The 25,181-nt window shown below is 45.3% G+C and overlaps 1 protein-coding gene across 4 annotated transcripts in view; it reads left to right on the forward strand.

Annotated features, from left to right (window-relative positions):
- Positions 1–25,181, forward strand: part of ADTRP (androgen dependent TFPI regulating protein) — a gene marked incomplete at its 3' end in the record, with an annotated part of 66,192 nt that overhangs the window by 22,232 nt on the left and 18,779 nt on the right. For all 4 annotated transcript variants that reach the window (XM_081246631.1, XM_081246632.1, XM_081246629.1 and 1 more), the window contains one exon: positions 16,891–17,006. In XM_081246631.1, coding sequence (XP_081102757.1) covers positions 16,891–17,006 — 116 coding nt within the window. The remainder of the gene's footprint in view (positions 1–16,890; positions 17,007–25,181) is intronic.

Here is a 25,181-nt window from a genome sequence, read left to right on the forward strand (position 1 = left end):
ATTCCCCAAAGTTAAAATAAAACAGAAGAGGAGCTAAGAAAGAGAGTGAGATGCAGGCAATATCTGAAGAGAGAATCACTGATTATTTCTTGGAATTTATGAAAAATTAATCCTCAGAGTCAAGAAGTGCCAAAAAAAAAAAAAAGACACACAGGACACAGGGCAGACATCTAGTCACTTGTATGACATCACAGACACCTTAGACAAAAAGATCCTAGAACCAGCCAGATTAATAAAATGGATTTCCCAAAAAGTAACCACTATTACACTGATAGCTGATTTCTCAATACCACCAAAGAAGCCAGAAGAAGTGGAATAACAGCTTCAAAGTATTGAAGAAAAAAAGAGCCAACCTATTTACTCTCCGAAAGTATCTTCTGAAACAGGGACAAAGTAAAGACATTTTCAGACACACTAAAACAGATGTTATCACCCACAGACCCTCAGTAATGGAAAATGCTAAAGGTCATACTTCAGGAAGAAGGAAAATGATCTCAGAAGGGAGGTACGAGATACCAACAACAATGGCAAGCAATGTGTTCAATTTATGGTGACTTTAAAAACGAATGAATTAAAATCCTGGATGCAAACAGAATGTAAGTTGAGAGAGGGCTGATTAGAATTAAGGCATGCTAAGCCCCCCTGGATTGCTGGTGGGGAGGGGCTAGAAATAATGACTTATATTAGCCGTTACCACATTAAATACACGTTTTAATGTCTAGAATAGCCACGTACAAATGGAGTGTATGACTTACGTATCAGTAGAAAAGGAAAAAATGAACAGAAAAAAAAATAAACTGATGAGAGTTCGAATCCATGGTCAGAGACTGTTCTAAGGTTGTGGAGAAAGGCCTTTCCTGCAGGATTAAGTTACCTTCCCCCGAGAATCATTTCTACTGTTCCTGCAGGCACAGATTTCTAAATTATGCAACCAACCCCTAATTGAGCTGTTCCAGTTAATAATGTAGGTGATATGGGGGTTGGGGTGCAGGATGGGAATGGTCAGAACATATTTGAGAGTAAAATGCTAAGCTTCTGAAGTACTCACTTTAAAGGGGGAGGCAAAAGAAAAGGGAATTAATAATTAAATCTTCCTTTTTGTTCATCCCTTTAGTAGGGACAAGAGCCCTGTTCCCGAAGGCTTATTCCACAGGCCACTATTTAAAAATACTAAATTGTGATTATAGATGAATTTGGTGGAGTGTTCTCCTATCTAATCCCGGCAGCTGTCCCTGGACAGAAGGCCCGTAGAGTTCTCTGGCAATTAAGAAAAGGCTCTTGGGCTTCCCTGGTGGCGCAGTGGTTGAGAGTCCACCTGCCGATGCAGGGGACACGGGTTCGTGCCCTGGTCCGGGAAGATCCCACATGCCGCGGAGCGGCTGGGCCCGTGAGCCATGGCCGCTGAGCCTGTGCATCCGGAGCCTGTGCTCTGCAACAGGAGAGGCCCCAACAGTGAGAGGCCGCGTACCGCAAAAAAAAAAAAAAAAAGAAAAGGCTCTTGATCATAAAGTGATCTCTGGAGGTGATCAAATTGCCTGCCTTCCATGCTAGGCAATGTAAAAATTAAGCACAAGGTTTGTATATTTTTTATACTGTGGTGCATGCTGTGTATTCGTTTGTATATAATTAAAGTTTCAGGGTTGGGTTTTAATGTCTCAGGATTGCCTGATGTACTTTCCTGTTAATGTCAACATGGGAGTTCTGCACACAAATCTACAGAACAACCTGGACCTACTAGTGAGGGGAGGGGTGAAATGCAAGCTCTATTTGTTACCCGGGATTTTCCCCACTGAGAGATCTAAGTGGAAACCAAGTTCTCAGCTCTCCCCAGCTCAGCAATGCCCTGAAATGGAGACTTTGCCAACACAGGCACTGCTTTTCTTTTCCCCAATTTCCCAAACCCTTCTGTTCTTCTGTTCTATTCTATTCTGGTGGTTGTGGGGTTGGCTGATTAGGAGTTTCCTTCAGGGCAGATAGTGCTATTTGAGCCACACGCAAAACAAGCAGGTATGCCTTTCCCAACAGAACAAAGTCCAAGAGCACTGCCCCAGACCCATACGGAATTATCTATACATTCTGCTCACTCCTCTTATTCTAGCCACCAACTATCCCAAACTGCCAAACCCAGGGCTCCTGTTTCCGCCCCCATCTTACTCTCAGCAGCATTCAGCACACTACACTTCTCGCTCCCTGAAACTGTGCTTTTTTGGTTCTATTGAGAGCAGACTGACTAGTTTTCCTCCTACCTCAGTCTCTGGCTGTGTCCTCTACCTGCCCTCTAAGTGATGCCCTCTTTAAGGCTTGTCCTGGACTCTCTTTGCCAGTACTCTTTTCCCAGTAACTACTCACATCCATCCCCATGGGTTTAATTCTATCCATGTGCTGAGTCTATAGCTCAGATAGCCTTTGAGTTCCAGATTTGTTTCTCAACTGCCTACCTGACATCGCTGTTACAGGCACACCTACAGGCGTGCCACAGACGTCTCTGAATCAACGTGTCCAGAAGTGGACCTGTTATACTCACTGCCAAACCTGTCCTGGGCACCTCCATCTCAGAAAATGGAGCCACCATCCTCCCAACTGCTCAAGACAGAAACCAGCACTGACCTTCCCACCTCCCTCCACCCCACCACCCTCATATCCCATCTATGAACTGATGTCGTCGATACTACCTCCAAAATATGTAGCAAATCTGTTCGCTTTCTGTTCACTGCCAGCGCCCTGGTGTCCACCTTCACTTCTCATCTAAACCGTACAACACCTCCAAACTGGTCTCCCTGCTTCCATTCTCAACCTTTTCCATACAGCAGCACGATTCACAGGACACAGTGTCCCCCTTCCTAATGCTCTGCAGTGGCTTTCCACTCCACTTAGAATAAGTGTAGTGGAAACTACACTTAGGGAACCCCTTCCCACGGCCTACAGGCCTGATGAACCTGGCCCCTGCTTAATGCTCCAGACTCCGGTGGAGCCTGTCTCCCCATTACGCTATGTTACAGCTCTTCTGGCCTCTGCTTTGTTTCTGTAACTATGAGAGCTCCTTCCCACACCAGGACCTCTGCATATGCTGTCCCCTTTGCCTGGAAGGTTCTCCATTTGCTCTTCCCTGGCGTTGCTCTTACATTTAGGTCCCAGCTTAAAAATGAGCTCCTCAGAATGACCTTCCCTGACTGCCTTATGTAAAGTATGTGCCTCCACTTTCCTTCCAATGAGTAGATTCCTGTTTGTTTCCTTTATAGCCCATATTGTGACTGGTATCTATGTGGCTGTTTACTTGTTTATAGAAAATCTTGCTGATTAGACTGTAAGGTCCACAAGGGCAGGGCCCATATTTGTTTACTGTTTAATCCCCAGCGCCTCACACAGCACCTGGCATGGGGTAGGCACCTAATGAAGATGGCTGCACGGAAGAATGAAGTCTTTTCCTCTTGCTCTGCTAGCTTCTCTGTACCCTAGACTGGCCCCAGAGTTCCTCCTCAGGGCTAGCGTGAGGTGTGCTGGGACCAAAGGGCATTGGAGGCAGAGAGAAAGGCTTTAGCAGCCCTGCCTTTACAATCTGTGGATGACATGATACGTTTGAAACTTCGAGGTGTTCTTTTGTACAGGAAGTTACAAGTGAGGAAAATTCTAGAGAGATTATTGGTACCTTGAAATATCTATGGGGCTTTTCGTTGTTGTATTGAGACATATGCTATATTAGTGACTGATTTATGTTCAAAGAGATGCACAGAGTCACAGTAATTACATATATTTTGTTAAAGGAGGGATGATGTCTATTCTGATTTGGACTGGACTGTGGCTCAAAAGTGGTTCTGGAAAAACCATTTCCAGGCTTACGCTTTCCTCTGTTACCACCATTCTCAGATGTTAATTAGGGAACTGAGTATTCATGTAGCCAAAGAGAGTTCAAAAAACCATCAAATCAAGGAAGAAGGGTGGCAGAGGCTGAATTTAAGAAAAGGAATGAAGACACGACCACAGAAAAAACCAGATGAAAGAAAAGTGGTCAGAAGAAAGAGGAGAAGAATTGGTTGCAAAAACAGCCTCTTTTTATCTCTGTGAAAGTGTGTGGAAGGCCAATTTCCCCCATTTTTGTTGGTGGGCTAGCAGTGGCTCTGAAAGATATGTCCTGCCACTCCCTTCTGGCTTGCAGAGTTTTTGCTGAAAGATCAGCTATTAACCTTATGGGCATTCCCTTGCATGTTATTTGTTGCTTTTCCCTTACTGCTCTTAATATTTTTTCTTTGTATTTAATTTTTGATAGTTTGATTAATATGTGTCTTCATGTGTTTCTCCTTGGATTTATCCTGTATGGGACTCTCTGTGCTTCCTGGACTTGACTATTTCCTTTCCCGTGTTAGGGAAGTTTTCAACTATTATCTCTTCAAATATTTTCTCAGTCCCTTTCTTTTTCTCTTCTTCTTCTGGGACCCCTATTATTTGAATGTTGGTGCATTTAATGTTGTCCCAGAGGTCTCTGAGACTGTCTTCAATTCTTTTCATTCTTTTTCCTTTATTCTGCTCTACGGCAGTTATTTCCACTATTTTATCTTCCAGGTCACTTATCCATTCTTCTGCCTCAGTTATTCTGCTATTGATTCCTTCTAGAGAATTTTTAATTTCATTTATTGTGTTGTTCGTCACTGTTTGTTTGCTCTTTAGTTCTTCTAGGTCCTTGTTAAACGTTTCTTGCATTTTCTCCGTTCTATTTCCAAGATTTTGGATCATCTTTACTATCATTACTCTGAATTCTTTTTCAGGTAGACTGCCTATTTCCTCTTAATTTGTTTGGTCTGGTGGATTTTTACCTTGCTCCTTCATCTGCTGTGTATTTCTCTGTCTTCTCATTTTGCTTAACTTACTGTATTTGGGGTCTCCTTTTCACAGGCTGCAGGTTTGTAGTTCCTGTTGTTTTTGGTGTTTGCCTCCAGTGGGTTAGGTTGGTTCAGTGGCTGTGTAGGCTTTCCTGGTGGAGTGGACTTGTGTCTGTGTTCTGGTGGGTGGGGCTGGATCTTGTCCTTCTGATGGGCCTGGACCACATCCAGTGGTGTGTTTTGGGGTGTCTGTGAACTTAGTATGACTTTAGGCAGCCTCTCTGCTAGTAGGTGGGGCTGTGTTCCTGTCTTGCTAGTTGTTTGGCATGGGGTGTCCAGTGCTGGAGCTTGCTGGCCATTGGGTGGAGCTGAGTCTTAGCACTGAGACAGAGATCTCTGAGCAAGCTCTCACCGACTGATATTACATGGGGCCAGAAGGTCTCTGGTGGTACAGTGTCCTGGACTCAGCTCTCCCACCTCGGAGGCTCAGGCCTGACAGCTGGCCAGAGCACCAAGACCCTGCCAGTCACAAGGCTTGGAAGAAAAGGAAGGAAAAAAAGGAAGTAAAAAAGAAAATGAACAGATAGAACCCCGAGCCAAATGGTAAAAGCGAAACTAAACAGAAAAAAAACCACACAAAGAAACATACATACACACACTCATAGAAAGAAAACAAACAAACAAACAACAACAACAAAAAACCCCAACAGTCAGAACCCTAGGACAACTGGTAAAAGCAAACCTTTCTACCTTGTTAGACTGGCTTCTGTTCAGGATTTCCAAGCTGCTATAATTGAGAGTCATTCTAATCTCTGCTCCTCTCCAGTCCTTCTGAAAATTATGAACCAGGAACTAATGTAGATCCATGGATTTCAGTAGTAAAAAGCAGTCAAGAATGTGTGGCTTCGTGGCATTTACACTGGTCTTCCTAAAGCCGGGCCACCTGCAGAAGCAACTTCTTGTAGCCCCTCTTCCACAAAGCCAGAACCTAATGTTTTAAGAGTTCAGTAGTAATCAGGAGTCTTATGTTGAGGGCAGAATTGGAAAACAAACAAACAAACAAAAAAACAAAAAAAACCCCTCATAAAGCCAGGGGAGATTTCAGCATTTCACTTCCCTTAATCAGAACAGATTTTACCAGTGAAAATTCAGATCTGAAAGTTATAAAAACCAAACTAAAACAAAACAAAAACCTTTGTGCTTTTCCCCCCTGAGTTTGGAAACCAAAAAATGCACGATCATTTCAGAGGGGTATTCTGGAGAGCTCTCCTAGTACAAACTGCTTGGGAATAAAAGCTCGTGTGTTTTTGACATCTCTCTCCAAACACATCTAGGAACTCATAAAAGCCACATTTTTACTATTCTCTGGTGAGACGGAATTTTGTGACCTTTTGAGAAATTCTGTTTTATTTTTCCTAAGAGGACCACAATAAGGAAGTAAGCCAAATTTCCTGGCAATGGGAGAATTTCAATGCCACAGGCTTGCATTCCCAGGAATGTAGAGGGCTCTGAGCAAGTGGACTTGTAATCAACTTGTGCCACATGTAGTTCCCAAATTTTACACTTAAAAACTTGTCTAGATGTCCATCCACTCTTGGGGTTTGCAGAATGGAAGGCAATGGCAGCCCTGGAGACATCTCTGTATTAACCTCCTCCCAGAGCCCAGGGGCTCCAAGGTCCAGGTCTAAAAATACTATGAACAGGAGGTTGAAACCCAAAGATGCAGGAGACTGGACAAGGAAGATGGGAGTCAGCCTAGAAGGAAGAAGGAGCAATCGGGGACACGAGGAGCAAGCTCCTCTCTGCTCACCACACATTCTCGTCCCTAAAACCAGGGGTGCTGGTGCTCATGTCTTAATACCTTTCCTTGATCTTTGACACAAATTCACCACATCTTTTTCTCAAAATATTCTCTTCCTTTTCCTCCAGACTCTCTGACACTCCTTGTCAACTACCTTTGCAAGATGTTCTTTTTTTGTCCATCACTTAAATCAGGGATTTTCAACCGGGATTGCTTTTGCTCTCCAGGGAACGCATGGCAATATCTGGAGACAGTTTTGATTGTCACAACTGTGGGTGGGTAGGTGCTCCTGGCTTCTAGTGAGTAGAAGCCAAGGATGATGCCACACGTCCTACAAGGCAGAGGCAGCCCTCCACAACAAAGAATGATCTATTCTTCAACATCAATCGTTCAGAGACTGAGAAACCCTGCCTTTCACAGTGTTTACTTCTAGATCCTTTATTATTCTGCTCACTCACACACTCCCTTTGGGCCATCTCATCTACTAACATGAAAATAAATTCTACACTCTGCTCCCACCTCTCTCTCTCCAGCTAGATTTCTCTTCTGAGCACCAAACTTGTATATCTACTACCTTACAGGACTTCTTCTTTGATATCCTACAGATGCCCCTGTTGTTTTCATTTTGTTTTGCTTTTTGATTCTCAGCAAGAAAAATAATTGTTCATAATTGAACAAGTAGTCTGTGATGATAGCTACCTGCTTTTAATAAAAGAGAATTAAAATCGACTTTTATTTTGAAAGAACAAAACACAGCTTAGTGACTGCCTAGGAGATATTAAGACACAGTTTGGGATGCCACAAAAGCTGAGGAGGAGAAACCCTTGAGTCTCTTAGGTGTGAGGGATTTTTACGAAGTGCGTGAAGGAGAAGCAGGTCTTTGCAGTAAATGAGAACTTGTTCTCTTTGGTTGTGGACTTCAAGGGCTCAACCCAGAGCTGCCTACTGCTGTCTAACACTTTCAGAGCCTCCACTACATAATGCTTTAGAACTAGTCCAGGCATAGTGTGAAACCTGTAGGGTTACAGTAAATGTAAGTTGAAATTCATTAATATTTTTTTGAGTTCCAAGACCATATCTTATGGACCTTTTAATTGCCTGGAGTGCTGAAACATAACTGCTTTTCATGAGATATTTGATGGATAGCAAATGAGGGCATTTGTCAAGCAAACTCTTCTTTTACCTCAAGGTGCCACTCCCATCCATCTCCTTCCTCTACTGGGAAGACCCCCCCCCCACCGAAACCCCACAGTGAGCTCATGTGCCCCTCATGCAGACAAACCCTACATCAACCAAGTACACACATCTGGGAAAATCACCAGTGAGCAACTGCCATTCTTGCAGAACAGCTGGTGAGTCCTTCTAGGAATACCCTGATGGGTCAGCAAGGGAAAGCCAGAGGCAGGAAGGAGAAAGTGTGGAAAACTGGTCCATCATGGGATCCGTCACATGGAGAATCTGGAACTCTGCCCTGGTGCTTGTGCTTACAGGGTATTTTCCTGATTCACTGTTTTATCTCCCAGGGAAACCAATTGAGTCCTTTACTGGCATGGAGACGAGATAGCTGAGAGGAGCGGAAGGTGCCCTGAGAGGTGGTGGCTCTAAAGCAAGAGCAGATTCCTGTGCTTCTGAAACTTTCTCTTTCTTGAAAAGAACAGTCTCCTTTCTCCAACTCGGAGCAGCTTTCTAGAGATCTGCCCATCTGTCTATGTCTTAAAAACAAGTCTCCATGTGTGCTCTGTGGAGCCAGGCACAGAAGCACGGAGGAAGCGTGGATTACAGATTGATATAGAGGAGGGGGTACAAAGGAGATGCCGAACAAAACCTGGGGAGTTTGTTTACACCTGGCCCAATCTCAGGATGGAGGGCCACAGGCCAGTGGGTCCCAAAGAACAGCCTTTGCTGGATAAAAATTTCCTGACTTCTTCCAGGGCTGCCAACTCCTGCAGGGCTGCAGGGATGGTGACACCCCTTTATTGAGTCTATAGTTTAGTTTCTGTGATGTTGGCACCCAGAGATTGTTCCCAGGAGTCACATTTCCTCACAGGTTTCCCCGTGACCCACAACACCCATTTTCAGGATTTGGGGTGCCATCTACAGCCATGACAAAGGGTATAGGTGACTAGCCTGAAGTGGGATTGACTCTGTGGCCCTGCTAACCACGGGCACAGCTCGACATGTGGCTGCCAAGCCAGGTGAGTCTGGCCTGCAGCTGTCGTCTTCTCACTCTGGGACACTGATTATCTTCCCAGGCTATGCAGAGGAACTCTTCTTCCTCTTTTGCCCCACTCCACTGTTTCACTGATTCATTCATTAATGCCACAGACAGGAAGTGGCCAGAGAGGTGAAGCACCGTTCTGCACTGGAGATGAAATGGTGACAGCCCTATAGCCTCGAGCTGCTTCCATCTCTGGAAGGTTCGGCTGGTGCTGGGTGAACACAATAATGTGATGCTGGGATGGGGATGAGCACAGGGAGATCCAGCCGTGCCAAGGAAGGCCGCCTGCCGGAGATCCAGATTCTGCCCTGGAGGCGGGGATATCTACCTTGAGCCCTGTAAGGTGAGAAGAAGGTGGAGGGGGCTGAGGAAGGGGAGACATAAGCGTGTGTAATGTACCAGTGGTGAGAAAGGGAACTGTGGGTGGAGGCAGTGTAATCAGGGGGTGAGGGCTGGGTGAAGGCCACAGGATGCGGAGCGGGGCATGGAAATGAAGATGGGACAGGGAACCAGATCACCAGGGGCTTTGCAGGCCATATTAAGGGCTTAATTCTACAATACTTTGTAACACATAGGTTTGAATGAAGAAGATCGGTGGAAAAGTACTTATTAATCAGAGGGTGGAGGGGAGTCCTGAAAAAATAGGAGGTGAAAGCTTTGACCTCAAATTGTTTATAATCTAATGGAGAACAGAAGAAAAAGTACACGAAATTGACAGTGTAAAAGTGAAAACTGAATGTAATTAAGCACAGAAGAGTCTAATGCAAACCAAAAGAGCTGCAGGAAGGACAGGGGAGAGTCAGCATCTAATGCAAAGGCAGGATGTGACACGGGTGTGACATGCATGTGACACGGGCCCCAGAGGTGGCAGAAAGTGCTGGGTGCTCAGTTCCTAGAGGCTGGATGGTTTTCTTGGTGAGGCTTCTGATCTGCAGTGAAAGGGTGTCAACACTGCCACTGACTCTCTGAATTCCTGCAAGCTTTTATACCTCCGTGTCACCAACAGTGTATAATACCTACACTCTAGGCTCTAAACACAGAATAAAATACTGGCTGTTTTATGATGCACAATTAGAGTAAAAACAAACAAAAACTCTCGTGGGGGGAAATGTTATTTCTGGAGTCCCCCTACTGCTCTGATCATCAGAAGCTGACATAATCATACAATGTTATCTCCTTACTGGCAGAATCCCCTTCAAAATATGTTTTATTATTTTGCCTTCAAATTTTATCAGATATTATCATTTTATGGAACTTAGATGTCTGAAATGTTTTGCTATGGGGACACTGGTGAGAGCACTGCCTACTATTACTGAGTGTTCCCTGAGTTTCCCTGAGATGCAACAGTGAAAATTTCTTTGAGGCCTACTTACTAGTGGAAACATTTAATTTCCTCTTAAAAAAAAAACAGGAACTGTATACATTCCTTCTCTCTCTTTTCACTTTGGCTGTCTGGAAAGAAATTGCTAAATTTAAATCTCGACAGCAGCAACCCAGCAAGCCTCTGGTTGGCATGTTTCTGTTTCAGTGTTCTCCTGGGTCCTGATGTTCTTTTACATCTCCTCACGTTAATGTGTGTGCTTTTGGTTGGAAGGCATCTCAAAAGTGTGTGGGTCTGACTGGGAGAGAAGAACTAAAGAAAAGAGTTAGGTGTATGAAAAGAGGGAGGAATCCTAGGGAAGGAAACAGAATGAAAGACAGGAATAGTGAGGAGACTGGATTGAGTGGAAGGGATGGAGCCTGTGGAGATACTGTGGAAAACGGGAGAGAGCTAAGATTAGAGGAGTAGACAGCGGACTGAGGCAACACGGAGCCACAGAAGGTTTTGGGGGGAGTAGTAACATGAAACTTGTTTGAAGAAGGTTGGTCTAATTGCAATGTTGAGTATGGACCAAAAGAGAAGAAAGCTAGGGAGGTGATGCTGGGGAAGATAAAAGAATAGACACCTGTGGGAGGCATCTGAGGAGAAAAGTGAATCAAGTTTGGATCGAGAAGGAAAGAAATGAGTCACTGATTACAGCTGGTGTCTAGGGTGTTATTATTGCTGGACAGAGTTAAATTAGAGGAAGGGGTTTGGTGCTTTGCAGAGGCAGGGACACAGAGGAGGATGGGAAGAGGCAGATATATCCTGACTGCAGGCTCTCAAGAGCCCAGATCTTTCTTTTGTCTTACCCTTAACTGAATAGAACCTAAATCACTTCTTCACCAGGCTGGACACTGTCAAAGCCGACTAGCTTCCTAGAAGAATGCTGCTTTGAAATGTTGGCTAACCTACATATTAACCCAAAGGAAAACAGTGTAGCAAGTAAAAAAAAAATCACATAGAAAGTTCAGAGATTCAGAAAGTTATCATCTAACCACCTGTTCATTTCACATACAAGTTCATAAATAATGGCATGCTTTTCTTCCTCAGCCCAGTGGAGCATTCGTTTCTCTTTCCGGGTCAGTAAGACTATTCATATTTCTCCCAACATTTTATTATGAACATTTTCAAACATAAGGCACAGTTCAAAGAAGTTTACAGTGAACACCTGTATTACCCGCCACTTAGGTTCTGCTATTAATAGTTCACTGTATTTGCTTTATCACAAATCTACGCATCTATCCATCCAACAACTCATCTTCTTTGTGGTGCATATGAGAGTAAGTTGCAAACATTACTACTCTTCTGCAATAAATAAAACTATTGGTTTTTAACTTCTGTTCTCTGAATTTTTACCTGACTGGGCTGTGTCAGCCCACCTAGGTAGACTGGAGATCAAAGAGAAGCCTTCAGCTCTTTCTCTGGGTGGCTTATCCTCCCAATCCCTCATCCCCAGGCGCTGACTCTTTAATTACAGTGATGCTTAGTCTGTGCACTTAAGTTCCTAGAAAGTAGAAAAGGAAGTTTTTACACGTTTTACAGTTATCTTCTAAACTCCAGTATCTGAGGTGGAAAAGATTCCTGCAGGTAGTGCAGGTGGAAGAGTGAAAAAAAAAGTCCCCTAGATATGTAAGCAATACAACCTGTGTCTACATATCCAGATTACTATATATTGGATTGACTTAAAGCAAAACTGCACCTTTAGTAACATAGTGGGGGCCATAGAGAATACAGATGGTCTCTGCTTTTGGATACAAAATATTCCCAGAAAGACCATCACCACTGTCCCAAACTATAAGAGTTAGAGGCAGAAACTGCAGTGGGGGATGTTGGTGAGGAGTGAGGTAAAGTTTTTTAGCTGGTAAATGGATATTATCAAAACCAGAGATTGCCTCACTAGGATTTACAGAACAGCTATTACTGCATGTTTTTACTGTGTGTAGTTTTCAAGCTTAAGGAACATGATCCTCCATTGTAATAACAAGCCTGGGTACAATGGTGTTCTATTAAGGTTTGTTTTGCCTCCATTTTCATGTCTGTTGTGTATTTATGTTTAAGTTTTTTTTTTTTTTCTTTTTTTTTTGCGGTATGTGGGCCTCTCACTGTTGTGGCCTCTCCCGTTGCGGAGCACAGGCTCCGGATGCGCAGGCCCAGCGGCCACGGCTCACGGGCCCAGCCGCTCCGTGGCATATGGGATCCTCCCAGACCGGGGCACGAACCCGTATCCCCTGCATCGGCAGGCGGACTCTCAACCACTGCGCCACCAGGGAGGCCCTATGTTTAAGTTTTAATTGATGTTTTGACCATGTGTTTGCCCCAAGGAGGTTTTGTGAAGGCTTTCGTTTTTAAATAAATTTTAAAAATGATATATTTAATATACAGTAAGCAAAAATATCCTCCTTAATGTACCCAGAAGTAAAATCTTGTCCGTGCACTAAAACTTCATTTTAAAATATCTATCCAGTAGCACCATAAACGAACCAAAGACATTATCTTAGAGACTTGAGAGAAAGAAACTCAGTTTGGGAAGAGCCAGTGTAAGGAATGAATTCTCAGGTCCAAGCGTTGCCTGAACAGAGGAAGGAAGGAGAAGACTGAAGCAGATGTGAAGTGGGCAACACTACATAAGCTCATGATTAGGAACAGCACATGAAGAAGAAAGCCTTTCAATGACCAGCCTGAGAAGGCAAAAGCTGACGTATTTATGTTGGTCCACTCAACATAAGAGCTGGTGCAATAAGGAAATGAAACTGAGGAGAGAGGCAGAGAACTTATTTTAAAGTGTTATCGTCTGATTTTTACAATGTGTAGGCTCTCTGAATTTCTTTCACTGAAGACTATTAAGTGCTCTTGGACCTCCAAGAATCTTAGAGATAAGAGTGTGGCCGTCCTCGCCTTCTGGAGTCAGTCTCTGGAGGCTGCACAACAAGGATGGAAGACTGCCGGCTCCATGGGTTATCTGAGTGATTGAGGCTTGCCTCTTTCTCAAGAGTCAGGCAAATGCATCTCATTTTAATCTGAGCCTCAGACACAGGGAAGCTGTTTTAGAGCAGCTACTTATCTACTGGTATGAGGCTAGTAAAAATAAGTGCTCATTACTTTCCATGTCGCCACTCATATAACCTTATAGGAATTCTCTACGGGCTGGTAAGTGGTAGTACTTATCTACAAGGCTGTTTTGCAACCAAGGAATCTACAGGGCAACTATGATACTAACACTTAGATCAATCTTTCATGCTTATAGTTCTGTCTCCAAGATATTCCGATGCAAGTAGGCATCACACAAAGGACAGGAGGGAAGGTGTAATTTAGTAGAAAAGGATGAAAAAAGGACACCACTCTTCCTTTTAACCAATGCGTTTGGAATGAGGTATTTAAAGAAAAATCTACCAAAATGATGGCTCAGTTAACAAGGAAAGATAGCTTCCTTCCATCCCCTCTGTTTACACATACTATTGTTTCAGCCCATGATGTTTTGTTTACTTTGGAAGGAAATATTTTACCCCCTCTGAGATAATTAATTTTTGTCAGCTTCACTGTTTATAAGGGAAACTGAAAAACTGTTAACTGAAATACAGAATGAGTCACTGTTTTCAGTAATTTTTGGCAGCATTCTAATTTGTGTCAATCCCAGCCTAATTATTAGATTTTTTGGAAGCAGGAAGCATATTTGATTTTTCTCTTACTAAATTTTTTCTCCTCTTTTGAAAAATATGTGCTGCCTGACAAAGGTTATATAATTTATATCCACGTGAGGTGAAATACCAGTAGGTTCGAAATACCAGGAGGTTTACTGTGTCATGCTTGGCTCTTCACAGTAGCTCAATATTTAGAAAGCTCACAGAATACAATCTTCCTCCTTTCCCCATTCATACCCCCAGCCCTGGCCAAAACAATGTGATTCTTTTCGAGACCTTTTAGCTGGTATTAAGCCATAGTATATGGCCCATCACGGATGACATCACTGAAGGAAACTTCCCAGAAGCCATCAGGGAGAATTCATTTGGAAATCCAACTGAATGTCACTTGCAAAGGGCAGGCTCCTAGAAGAGGTGACCAGTCATGCATTCCTGAGTTATTTGTTATAAAAGCATTAATCACTGTGAACTCATTTGCTCCTAATGCAAACACGCTACACTATTCCACAGGAATTCTGTTCCAAATGATCATTAATGTAGAGAATGGAAGCTGCTGTGAGCAGGGATAATAGAGTCTGTCAGGTCAATGGCCAGTATAATGGGACTGTTGGTGGTTCCTGACACAAGTCGGACCTTCCTGATAGAGCGACGGTGGGCAGAAAGGCGGGCAACTGTACTGGGCAGACAGCCCCATCTCTGGCCTCCTGAAGTGGCCTCTGGATTAAAGGAGCATCAGTGTCCATCACAGAGTACTGCTAGGGCTGAGGTGGCCATCACTGGGAGCGCAGGCACCAGCTGTGGGCTGGAGAGGGACCCACGGGACGGCCACGGGGATGGCCCTGTAACCACACTCCAGCCGCTTGCAGGCCACAGGCAAGGGTGCATCCACTCACCTGGTGCTGTGGACACCCCAGATGCTTGCCTCACCCCGCTCCACACTGGGCCACCAATGAGAGGAAGGGTGACAGTCACAAGGATAATAGTGATCATCACAGCTAATGCTCACTGGACGCTCTCCTGGGCTAAGCACTAAGCCCTTGACGTGCACTAATCCCAGGCCTCAGAGCAGTACCTCTAGGACATGCGTACTATTTACTGTCACGTTTTATAACCGAGGAAGCTGAAGTTCAGACAGATTGAGTCACTAGTCCGGGGTCAGATTCGAAAGAACGTGCCCTTAAACACCATGCTCCATTACTGGAGGGAGAGGCAGAGAAACTGTAGATTTCGGTCCCTAAAATTAGACCAAAGAAAGATGCAGGATATGACAGTGGGCCTGGAAGTCTTCCTACTGTGTGGCCAACCAGTCAGTGTACGCAGGACCAACCTTGTAGAAAGTCTATAAAAGCTGTGGTTTGGGGCTTCCCTGGTGGCGCAGTGCTTGAGAGTCCACCTGCCAATGCAGGGGACACGGGTTCGGGCCCCGGTCCGGGAAGATCCGACACGCCGCGGAGCGGCTGGGCCCGTGAGCCACGGCCGCTGAGCCTGCGCGTCCGGAGCCTGTGCTCCGCAACGGGAGAGGCCACGACAGTGAGAGGCCCGCGTACCGCAAAAAAAAAAAAAGCTGTGGTTTGTCCACCATGCTCTTCCTCCAAGCTTTGCTACTAAAATGTGGGCGCCCAGGGCCTTCAAGTAGCCTGACTGCTCTGTGCCACTGAACTGCAGGCTCCCTCTGCCCAGGACTGCCCTATATTTAAGACCTGTGCTTCCTCATCCCACCCCTGCTCCATTAAAACCTGTCACATTTCTTGTCATCAGAGGGTTCTGATCTCCTGACTGGACCCCAGCTAGCACAGGTAGAGCAAGAAGAAGCTACCACCTCCTGTGGGTGCCTCTGAGCGCAAGACTGGTAGGACTGACAGCAAAGGCCAGCCAGAGTCAGTACCCAGGGTTCCAGCAGCACAGCTGGGCATGGGAGCATGGTGACATGGGCACTGTGACATTCCTAAGCCCCAGCCCCTATTGTAATTGAGGTGCTGTCTTGGGGCTCAAGAATGGGCCTGGGAGGGAGCTTGAAAGTAGAAGCTATGGATGCAAGAGACTTCCAAGAGCTGAGGAAACTGGGGAGCAGGGATGAAAGAGGAAAGATGTAAATGTAGATAGTATAAAATACTAACACTGTGACATGTTACCCACAAGCACAGAGTGCGGCAGAGGAACTTAATAAATGTGTTTAAGAAACGAAAGGACATTTGCAAAGAGACTCAAGTCACCTCTCCCGGATCAGTTCCCATAACCAAGAGAGGAGTGGGACTCAGTAGTCTTCGCACCCGAAAACACCACTATTCCTTGATTATGTCATTTGAAAAAATCTAGTGTTAAGAGTTTGAAAGACGTGAGAAAACAGATGGTTATAAAGAAGGAGGTGAAGCAGGGAAGGAGGCGGGGAGAACACAGAGGTTTCAGAGGGAGACTCTCCCACCCCCTACAGCACCACCACCTGTCGACAGGACAGCTCCACGGTGCCAAGTGCACTGCTAAATGTGTTCTCGGCCTCTCCCCGCACCGAGCTTCCCAATACGCACCGTAAGTGTTAGACTACATGGCACAGGATATAAATGCAGCAGAACTGAGTGAGAGGAATTAGCAAGAGGAAAATACAGAGACAGTATCATGGAAGATGGTTCTGGCTGTGAACACCATGGACGGTATGAATACAGGGAGAAAAGACACACTCCACACAGCTGAAGCAGGAACAGAAGTGTGAAGGGGGAGCAAACACGCCAAGTGCAAAGAACGAAGGAGACAGCCTTGTTCTGTGAAGGAGTGTGTGCGTGCGTGTGCGTGTGTGTGTGTGTGTGTGTGTGTGTTAGAAGGGCGTGAGAGCATATTATAAAGAGCCTTGGTAGCCAGACAAAGGAGTCTGGATCAGTATGGTAGGCAGTAGGGACATGCTATAGGTCCTTGGCATCCAAGGAGCACGATCCAAGCCAAGTTCTGGAAAGTTTCATCTGGTATTTGTGTAAGAAGGTAGACTGGAGGGGAAGAGAGAATTAGGGGTGCTGGAGACAGCCGGGGCACCTTGGGTGGATGATTTGTCGTCTTTTCTCCTGCAGCACACGTCCATATTGCCCTTCTCTCTGGCTGAAGTCATCCTCAGGCCACACTGCTATCCACCGAAGAAGAAAGGACTCGCCTTGTTGGCTGCTGCTAGCCTTGCTTATGTCAGCAGGTAAGAGTTGCAGAGAGAAAATCAACTTAGACTTGTCATTCCAGAGTCTGAGGAATATTCCAGAAGAAGTGCACTGCTCTATAATATAGAGTGCCTTTATCTTGGGTTAACAGGGGTTTTACCATCTTTAAATTTCAGGAAAAAAGGAATCTTAGTGTTTCCTTTTGATACTCATGGAAACATCAAATGCCCAAGAATACACAGGTATGTGTGCACACACAGCAAGTCATGAGTTCCCCCTCCCTCTCATGAAGAATTAATCGTTGTAAAGCTACACATGTTACTTTCCCTAGGAAAACATTAATCTTTGGTTTCATTTGTAATTAAAATGTTTGAATGGCTGAATGATCTAAGGCATCTAAATATATTCCATCTAAAAGGGCGCTTGACAGGTTGAGCAGGCAAGGTTTGGTCCATTCCTGTTGCCTGTATTATTATGGGCTTAGCTGCATCAACATCTGGCACTGGAGCACTGAAAGGGCATTTGGGCAATTGCCCAGGGGCCTGCAGAACAGACTAACTGGAGGCATGAGAGATAACTTAAGTAGCTGGCCTGGATTTCATCATTCAACCACCTGGTGACACTAATTCTCAGAAATTCTGCCCAATGTCTGTAATCAAGGGAAAGTGCTTGGCCTTCCACCTAGCAACTGGAAAGCCCCCCTTTCTATCCTACAGCCTTCTCACCCACAGCCATGCTCTTGCTCTACTGGGAGGGGCATGCCAAGCATAATACCTGCAGATTGGAAGCGAATCCTGATGTTCCTACTCTAGCCTAGCCTCACATAAGCTTTGCACATCTGCCAATCCGGATAATCCCCCAATCCCTACGTGAGGGGTGGTTTCACTCAGGGCAGTGCTCTGTCGGAGACAGAAGCCAGGAAAAGAACACATTCCAAAGGACTGGCCTCCAGCAGTGCCTGCTTCATGTGCTTCAGCAGCCTTTGTCTTAGAGCCAGTGACCTTTGTGCCCAGAACTCAGGTGATGGTTCCTCCCTAGCCTTTCCTTCCCTTTCGCAAGGTATGTTCCTCCCACCCTTCTGCACCCTTGTTTCCCCGAGTGCCTACAGTCTTTCATGTTTCACCTGTCTTAAAAGAAAGCACTTGTTCAGTAAATCCACCCCAAGACTCAATTGATTTACACTGTTCACTAGCCTGGGGCCTTTGCATTTTAACAAAGGACACTTTTAGAGAATAAGGCATAAATTGGGGACCTACTGGTAGCTGAGGTCTGGAGCACTGTGTTGAGAAGGATTCTAAGGCCCTACCAAAAGAGTTGTGCTATCATTTAGCAATATCTGCCTATAGCATGTGAATGGATTGTGGTGGGACATGCGCCATGTATATTCCAAGTCTGGCTTAACCCAAAGGAATAAATCCCTAAAGACAGAATATCTAGGACCTGGGGTCAGGTAAGATATACACAAAGATATATTTTTTTCTCTTGTATGTGTTGAGGAGAAGCAGGGTGGTAGCTGGTTGATTATGCGCATGCATTTCCATACTCTGTTTTTTTGGTGGACTTTAATCTGATTTATTCTTTCTTGCCAAATATAACTTTCAGAGTTCATATATGAGATAGCACTTTCGGTCTATTAATTTTCTTCTACCTAAGGACTTGGAGTTGATCATCAATCCTCATATCTACCCTTGCTCTTTTCCTCCTCAGAAACCAAGAAGGTAATAGAGCACCTAAGGTGACTGGTATTTGGGGAAAATTGTGGTGCCCATAAGGACGAAAAGTAGTGGTCGAGAGGGTCTGGCTCATTGGTGCCTGGGCATGAGCTCTGACAATGCAGGGAACTGGGGTGCTGGAGAAAGGAGGTGCAGCAAGACGGTCAGGAGTGAACACATCACGCGTCCAGTCAATTATTCCTCAGTGCCAGGCACTGTGCTAAGGTATGAGGATACAGAGATGTACAAGACACGGTGCTGCCTTTGGGGACTGCCTGGGAAAAAGGACAGTACAGAAACAGTGGGAAGACAGGGTGGTGAGACTCTAACAGGGATAAGCACAGGGTGCTGGGGGATGCGGAGGACTGGCTTCTTAAAGGAAGTGGTGTCTGAGCTGAAATGCAGAGAATAAGTAGAAATAAGTCAAAAGAGATATGGAAAAGACCTTCAGGCAGAGGGAATAGCATCTGTGAAAGGCTGGAGGAGCTGAGGGCATGGCTGAACTGTAGGACAGGGAGAAGTTAGTGAATCTGGACTTTTAAAATGAGGGCTTGGGCTTCCCTGGTGGCGCAGTGGTTGAGAGTCCGCCTGCGGATGCAGGGGATACGGGTTCGTGCCCCGGTCTGGGAAGATCCCACATGCCGCGGAGCGGCTGGGCCCGTGAGCCATGGCCGCTGAGCCTGCGCGTACGGAGCCTGTGCTCCGCAATGGGAGAGGCCACCACAGCGAGAGGCCCGTGTACCGCAAAAAAAAAAAAAAAAAAAAAAAAAGAGGGCTTTTCTATGCAAAAGTTATAAGCAGAGAAGTGAAATAACATGGCTTATGTAAGAAAGATGATTAGGAAGATGATGCTGGCTGAAGTATGGAAATTAAAGGGGAATCAGACAGGGAGATCAGTTGGTGGCATTTGTGGTAACTCAAGAGAGTTGATGCTGGCCCACAGACGACAATATCAATCAATCTGCAAAGAGAATCAGAGAGGGTGGGTGGTGGAAGGCGACTCAGAGATCATCCAGCTTTGGAGACCTGAAGCCCCAGTGGGCTAAGTGACATGTCCAAGGTCGTGTGGCTGGGGAAAATGAAAGCTGAGACTTAAATCAAGGACTTCTGTTTCCAAATCCAGTTCTCTTTTCAGTGTATTCAGATGGTCAGGTATTTGTTCAGCTCCCTGTTTGTGTAAAACACACTCTGCTAAATGCTGAAGGGGTGAGAACGCAAAAGCTTACCATCATCTCTACAGTCTAAAAGCTTTCACGATGTTGCTCCTTCCAGCTCCGTGCTGATTGTATGTTAAAGTGATGTAATGGGGCAAATGAAGGGAAGGGCTGGAGACCTATCACTAGCAGGAATGTGACTGGATAGACCCTGGCAGGGAGCTGAAGTGGTTTGGGATGTGGACTTTCTTAACATGAATGAAGTACAGAATCAGCATTCTGTCCAGTAGGCCTCATTTTTGCTGGAGTGAAGCAAATAACACCTGTACGCAGGCATTTTATGCTGCCCTATTGATTGGAGCTTTGCTCCCTGTCCGTTGCCTAATTAGGGGAGCTCAGACTCCTTGCTGCCAGCTGCCTCCACCCTTACACAATACTCTGGGGGCACATGCACCTTCATGGCCACGGATGGTCAGCAACAAGTTCCACAAACTGTGGATGTCCATGGAGATATTTTAGGGAAGCGGCTATAGGTCAGCTGTTAGGCGTGCCAGTTTGGATGCTCAAATAGGGGAACAGCATAGCAGGAATGAGGTAAAGAATACGGTCCCGGGCCAGAGGGAGCGTGAGAAACAAACATGAGTCCAAAAAATGGCAATAACCCTGAGCTGGAGAAGTATTTCACTGCTGAAACCATGTTACAATGACCTAAAAATATCCACCAAGACCATGGGGACTGCCTCATATGTGGCACTTGCTTTTTGTTATTTTTCAGATTGCAAAATTGGAGGGCTGGCCCCTAAGTGGGAAAGTAAAGCTTTGCAAAGTAGTAATAACTGTAAATCTTTCATTTCCTTTGGAAAGCATTAGTCATCTATATATATGGCAGCTCACTTACTCCCCCCTTCTCTCTCACCCCAAAACACATCACCTAGCTCTTCCTAAGGAGCAGGAAAATAGAAACGTTCCTACTGCTGGCTCTTACTCATCTTTTATTGAACAAATATTTCCCCTAACACAGGGCTGGTCCTGCTGGGAAAAGCAAAGTTATATAAGGCCAAGCCCCAGCCCCTAGGGGGTTTGTACCTCCTAAGTGGAGATGAGCCATGCACACAAATTATAAGAACACAAGATGGAAAGTGATAAAATGTCATAACAAATATGAGGTGCTAAAGGGAACACAAGGAGGAAGCAGTTACATCTGACTGGGCAGCGTGGGAAGGACTTCATGGAAGATGTCATTGGATCTGGGCCCTGAAGGACTGGCTGCATTGGAGCAGAAAAAACTGGGAGAAAGCGAACACTGCACAATCGCAAAGCCAAGAGGGCACACATCACATTAAAGCCATGGCTAGCAATTCACTTTAGCTGGACCTACTAGTGAAAGAGACTAACAGGAAATCACCCTGAAACTGCCCACTCACGGAGTCTTGCAGGCGGCAGGCTGGAGGAGGCTGGACATGGTACAGACAATGTGAGATGTGTTTGTTGCTGTTGTTTGTTTGCCATGGAGGGAGGAGTGAGAAGAATTCTTAGTAACATGGCCAGAGAATTATGCTTTAAAATGACTATCTTGACAATAGTGCTTAAAATGGATTGAAGTGGCAAGACATGGGAAGCAAAACAGAATAAAGCAATATACGAATAAAGGTTAGCCGGAATACTCTTAAGTCATCTAGTTCAATCACAATGGTTTATTCTTCATCCACGGATATTTCACAGTTCCAGTGTCATCCCATGTCTGGATGCTTGGAACACCCTTCTGCAGGTGGTCCAGTCCTCCATGACCTCCGTCTCTAAAATAGTCTAATAATCCCGTGAGTGCTCACACATGCCCATGTAGTACACAGTTCTGAGACTCACTCTCCCACACAGACTGTAAAGCCACAACACCCAGCCTCCTGGGTCCAGCACCTCCACGGGGCTTGCTTTAAGGTCAGCACGCCTCCCCCACTGCTGTCACTGCCAACAATGCCACTGCCCATCGGTCTCCTATGTTGGTGCAAGTAGAACAATGCTACTGGCTATTGCAACAGCCCCAGCTGGCCTGCAGTGCACCACCGCCTTGCTCTTTGGTAGACCAGAAATCAGCTGATGCTGTATTTGTCTCTGCTAGTGTGTAAGGTATTGCATGCCAAGTGCAAGCATCATACAGATATACAGCTGTAACCCAGCCTGGGAAAAGATAGGTTTAAAGTCACCTCTCAATAGCAGTTCCTATGGGGCAAGAGAGATGATTCCTTTCTTCTACTCTATGCTCGCTCAGGTGAGGCCCCAGAGCAAAGCTGCCTGGACACCCCAAGTGTAATAACCCTCTAAATTCGTGCACCCATTTACACATGCACACTTACACATATAGACAGCTTACGCCCAGAAGCCATTAGAAACTGCCAGAGGGGCAGACTAAGCTGAGTTCCAGGACCAGCCACCTTGTTATACGCGGTACCAACAATCCTCTCCTACTACTGCTAGCGCACTATGTGAATTCACTCCCAGATCCACTGTTACTCTTTCCTGAAATATGACCTTAGTCTGGGACCATCTAGATGGTACCATTGTTTTACAACCTAAAAATCTTAGTGGGGATCAGAATCCCAGCCTCATTTTCCACAGAAGGACTCCCTAGCCCTCCTGTAAATTAATATATGAAAATAAATAGGAAGATGTCACACAACTTCCCCTACAATCAGCATCTGGGGTCCAGGCCAGCCAGCATGCAAACTGAAGAGGGGTGGAGGTGGAGAGCTAAGAATGGAAATGCTTATCTACACTCTTCATCCTTCCTGCCCAAATCTCAGCTACCCAAAATGCCTGTTACACAAGTTAGAAACAAGAAGAACCTGGAGAGGGATATAGCTGTACAATTAGGAATGAGGGACATACCTGAGACGCATTGTTGGTGTAACAGAATAGGTTTGATGGATTCATTGGTGTGTAGTGGGCAAACGAAAAGGGAACATCAAGGAAAATTCTCAGAATTTTCAGCTGGTGGATTGGGAAGATGGTGATTCCATTAATGTGAGCATCCAATTAACTACAATTTGGAAGGCTACTGGTTACACGTTCCAGCTTTCAGAGGCTGCAGTGTTCTTGGCAGGTCAGGCAGCTGAGACCTGTCTATAGAAGCCACAGCTAACGGCACTTAAAAGGAACCATAGGTGCTGGCAGTGCCACCCAAAGAGCCATTTATTTAAAACTAAAGAACCTGCCATGTTTCTAGCACTTAGGAAACAGATGCACATAATAGATAAAATCCCAGTCCTTACAGAGCTTCCAGGAGTTCTGGAGAAAGACAGTCAAATATGCAACAAGGGTAAACTCATGGTAGGGGAAGCACATAACAACCTAACCAAATGTGGGTTGTGGGAAGAATGGTCAGGAATTGTTTTCTGGAGAAATTAACTTGTAAGCTGAAATTCAAAGCATGAGTAAGATTCAGCAAGGGACAGAGCAGGAAGTGTGTCCTAGGAAGGGTAAAGGCAGAGGTGTTCCAAGTAGAGACAGTTGCATGGGTGAAGACCAGAAGCTGTAGAGCTGGGCTCACTCAAGAAACAGAAAGGGTTGGACTGCAGATCTGAGGGTGGATGGGTGGATGGGTGGGCAGGGCAGGGCCAGGTAGGCCAGGGGAAGGAGCTTGGGTATTTTCCTAAAGCAACGTGGATCCACTGGAAGCAGGGGATCCCGCACCATGAACGATGTTTTTCTTTTAGAGAGATTATTGGGTTACTGCATTGTGCAAAGTGGGTTGATGTGAGCAAGAAAGCCCAGTGAGCAGACAACTATAGAAACCTATAGGACATGAAGGAGCCTGGACTGAGATCATGAAATGAGTGCACGGCAGAAATGTTTAAATATGATTCCATGGGGTCATATGTGGCAGCTAGGGAAGAGCTGACATTGGCTGAGATGGAGGACAAGGACAATTCGGCTGCACACGTGCTGAGTGCCTTTGCCTCTCTCCCTCCCCCCCCCCTTCTCCCCTTCCCTCTCCCTCTCTCTCCCCTTTTAACATATATTCCAGAAGCCATAAAGAGGTGATAACACCTGACCATGGCTATCTCCGCACTCGCACTCGGCCTCTCTGCTGACTACCCTTCATTAAATGACGGCAATCATGCCTCACGCTCTAATCGTATTTGCATTAATTTTCCCACTGTCAGGAACACACCTAGAACTTTCTTTGCACCTTCTCTGTGAAAGTGCAGACTTCATTAGCTTACTTCAGGAACTTTCCTTTACACACCTTACGCTGGAGGGAACAAAAATGAAGTAAATAAACAGAAACTTCCCAGGCTTCTAGAGGAGTGTCCTTATTTGTAGACTATCTTATGTAAATGTGCATGGAAACTAGGAAGCCCTAATTTCAAATATATAGAGAAAACAAAGTGAACCAATTAATGCAACCCGTTTGGAGTGTATTTAGATCTCCTCGCTGACCCAAAACTCCTGGCCTTAGCTACTTGAGGATATTTACTTTCTGTCCCTTATACTTCCTCCGGCCTGTCATGAGAGACAGCCATGCAGGAAAGAAGTGCTGTGGATATCCTTCTAAAATGCATCCATGGATGCACATCTCACAGAATTCTAATATTAGTAACAATGAGAGCAATTATTACTTGTTTTCAATCCAGTGCAGTTTTGAGTACATGAGAGTAGCATCTAGACAAGCCTGGGGCAGCAGAGTGACGCCAGCAGGGCCAGGCCTAGGGCCCAAGGGACAATACTACACATGCAGAACCCTGAGACTGATGCCTCCTTAAATTTTCTTTTTTATTGTGGTAAAATACACATAACAGGGCCTCCCTGGTGGCGCAGTGGTTGAGAGTCCGCCTGCCGATGCAGGGGATACGGGTTCGTGCCCCGGTCTGGGAGGATCCCATATGCCGCGGAGCGGCTGGGCCCGTGAGCCATGGCCGCTGGGCCTGCGCATCCGGAGCCTGTGCTCCGCAACGGGAGAGGCCACAACAGTGAGAGGCCCGCATACCGCAAAAAGAAAAAAAAAAAAAAAAAAAAAAAAAAAAAAAAAAAAAACACATAACACACAATTTACAAGTTTTAAGTATACAGTTTAGTGGCATTAAGGACATTAACATTGCTTGCAGCCATCACCACTATCCTCCTCCAGAATGTTTTTCTTCCCAAACTCCCCATTTCCCCCTTCCCCCCAGCTCCATTCTACTTTGTCTCTATGAATCTGATGACTCTAAGTACTTTATATAAGTGAAATCATACAGTATTTGTCCTTTTGTGACTGGCTTATTTTACCTAACATAATATCCTCAAGTTTCATTCAAGTTATAGCATATGTCAGGATTTCCTTCCTTTTTTTTTTTTTTTTTTTTCAAAT

The sequence above is a fragment of the Mesoplodon bidens genome, assembly GCF_964165515.1.
Source record: "Mesoplodon bidens genome assembly, chromosome: 10".
Classification (NCBI taxonomy): Eukaryota; Metazoa; Chordata; class Mammalia; order Artiodactyla; family Ziphiidae; genus Mesoplodon; species Mesoplodon bidens.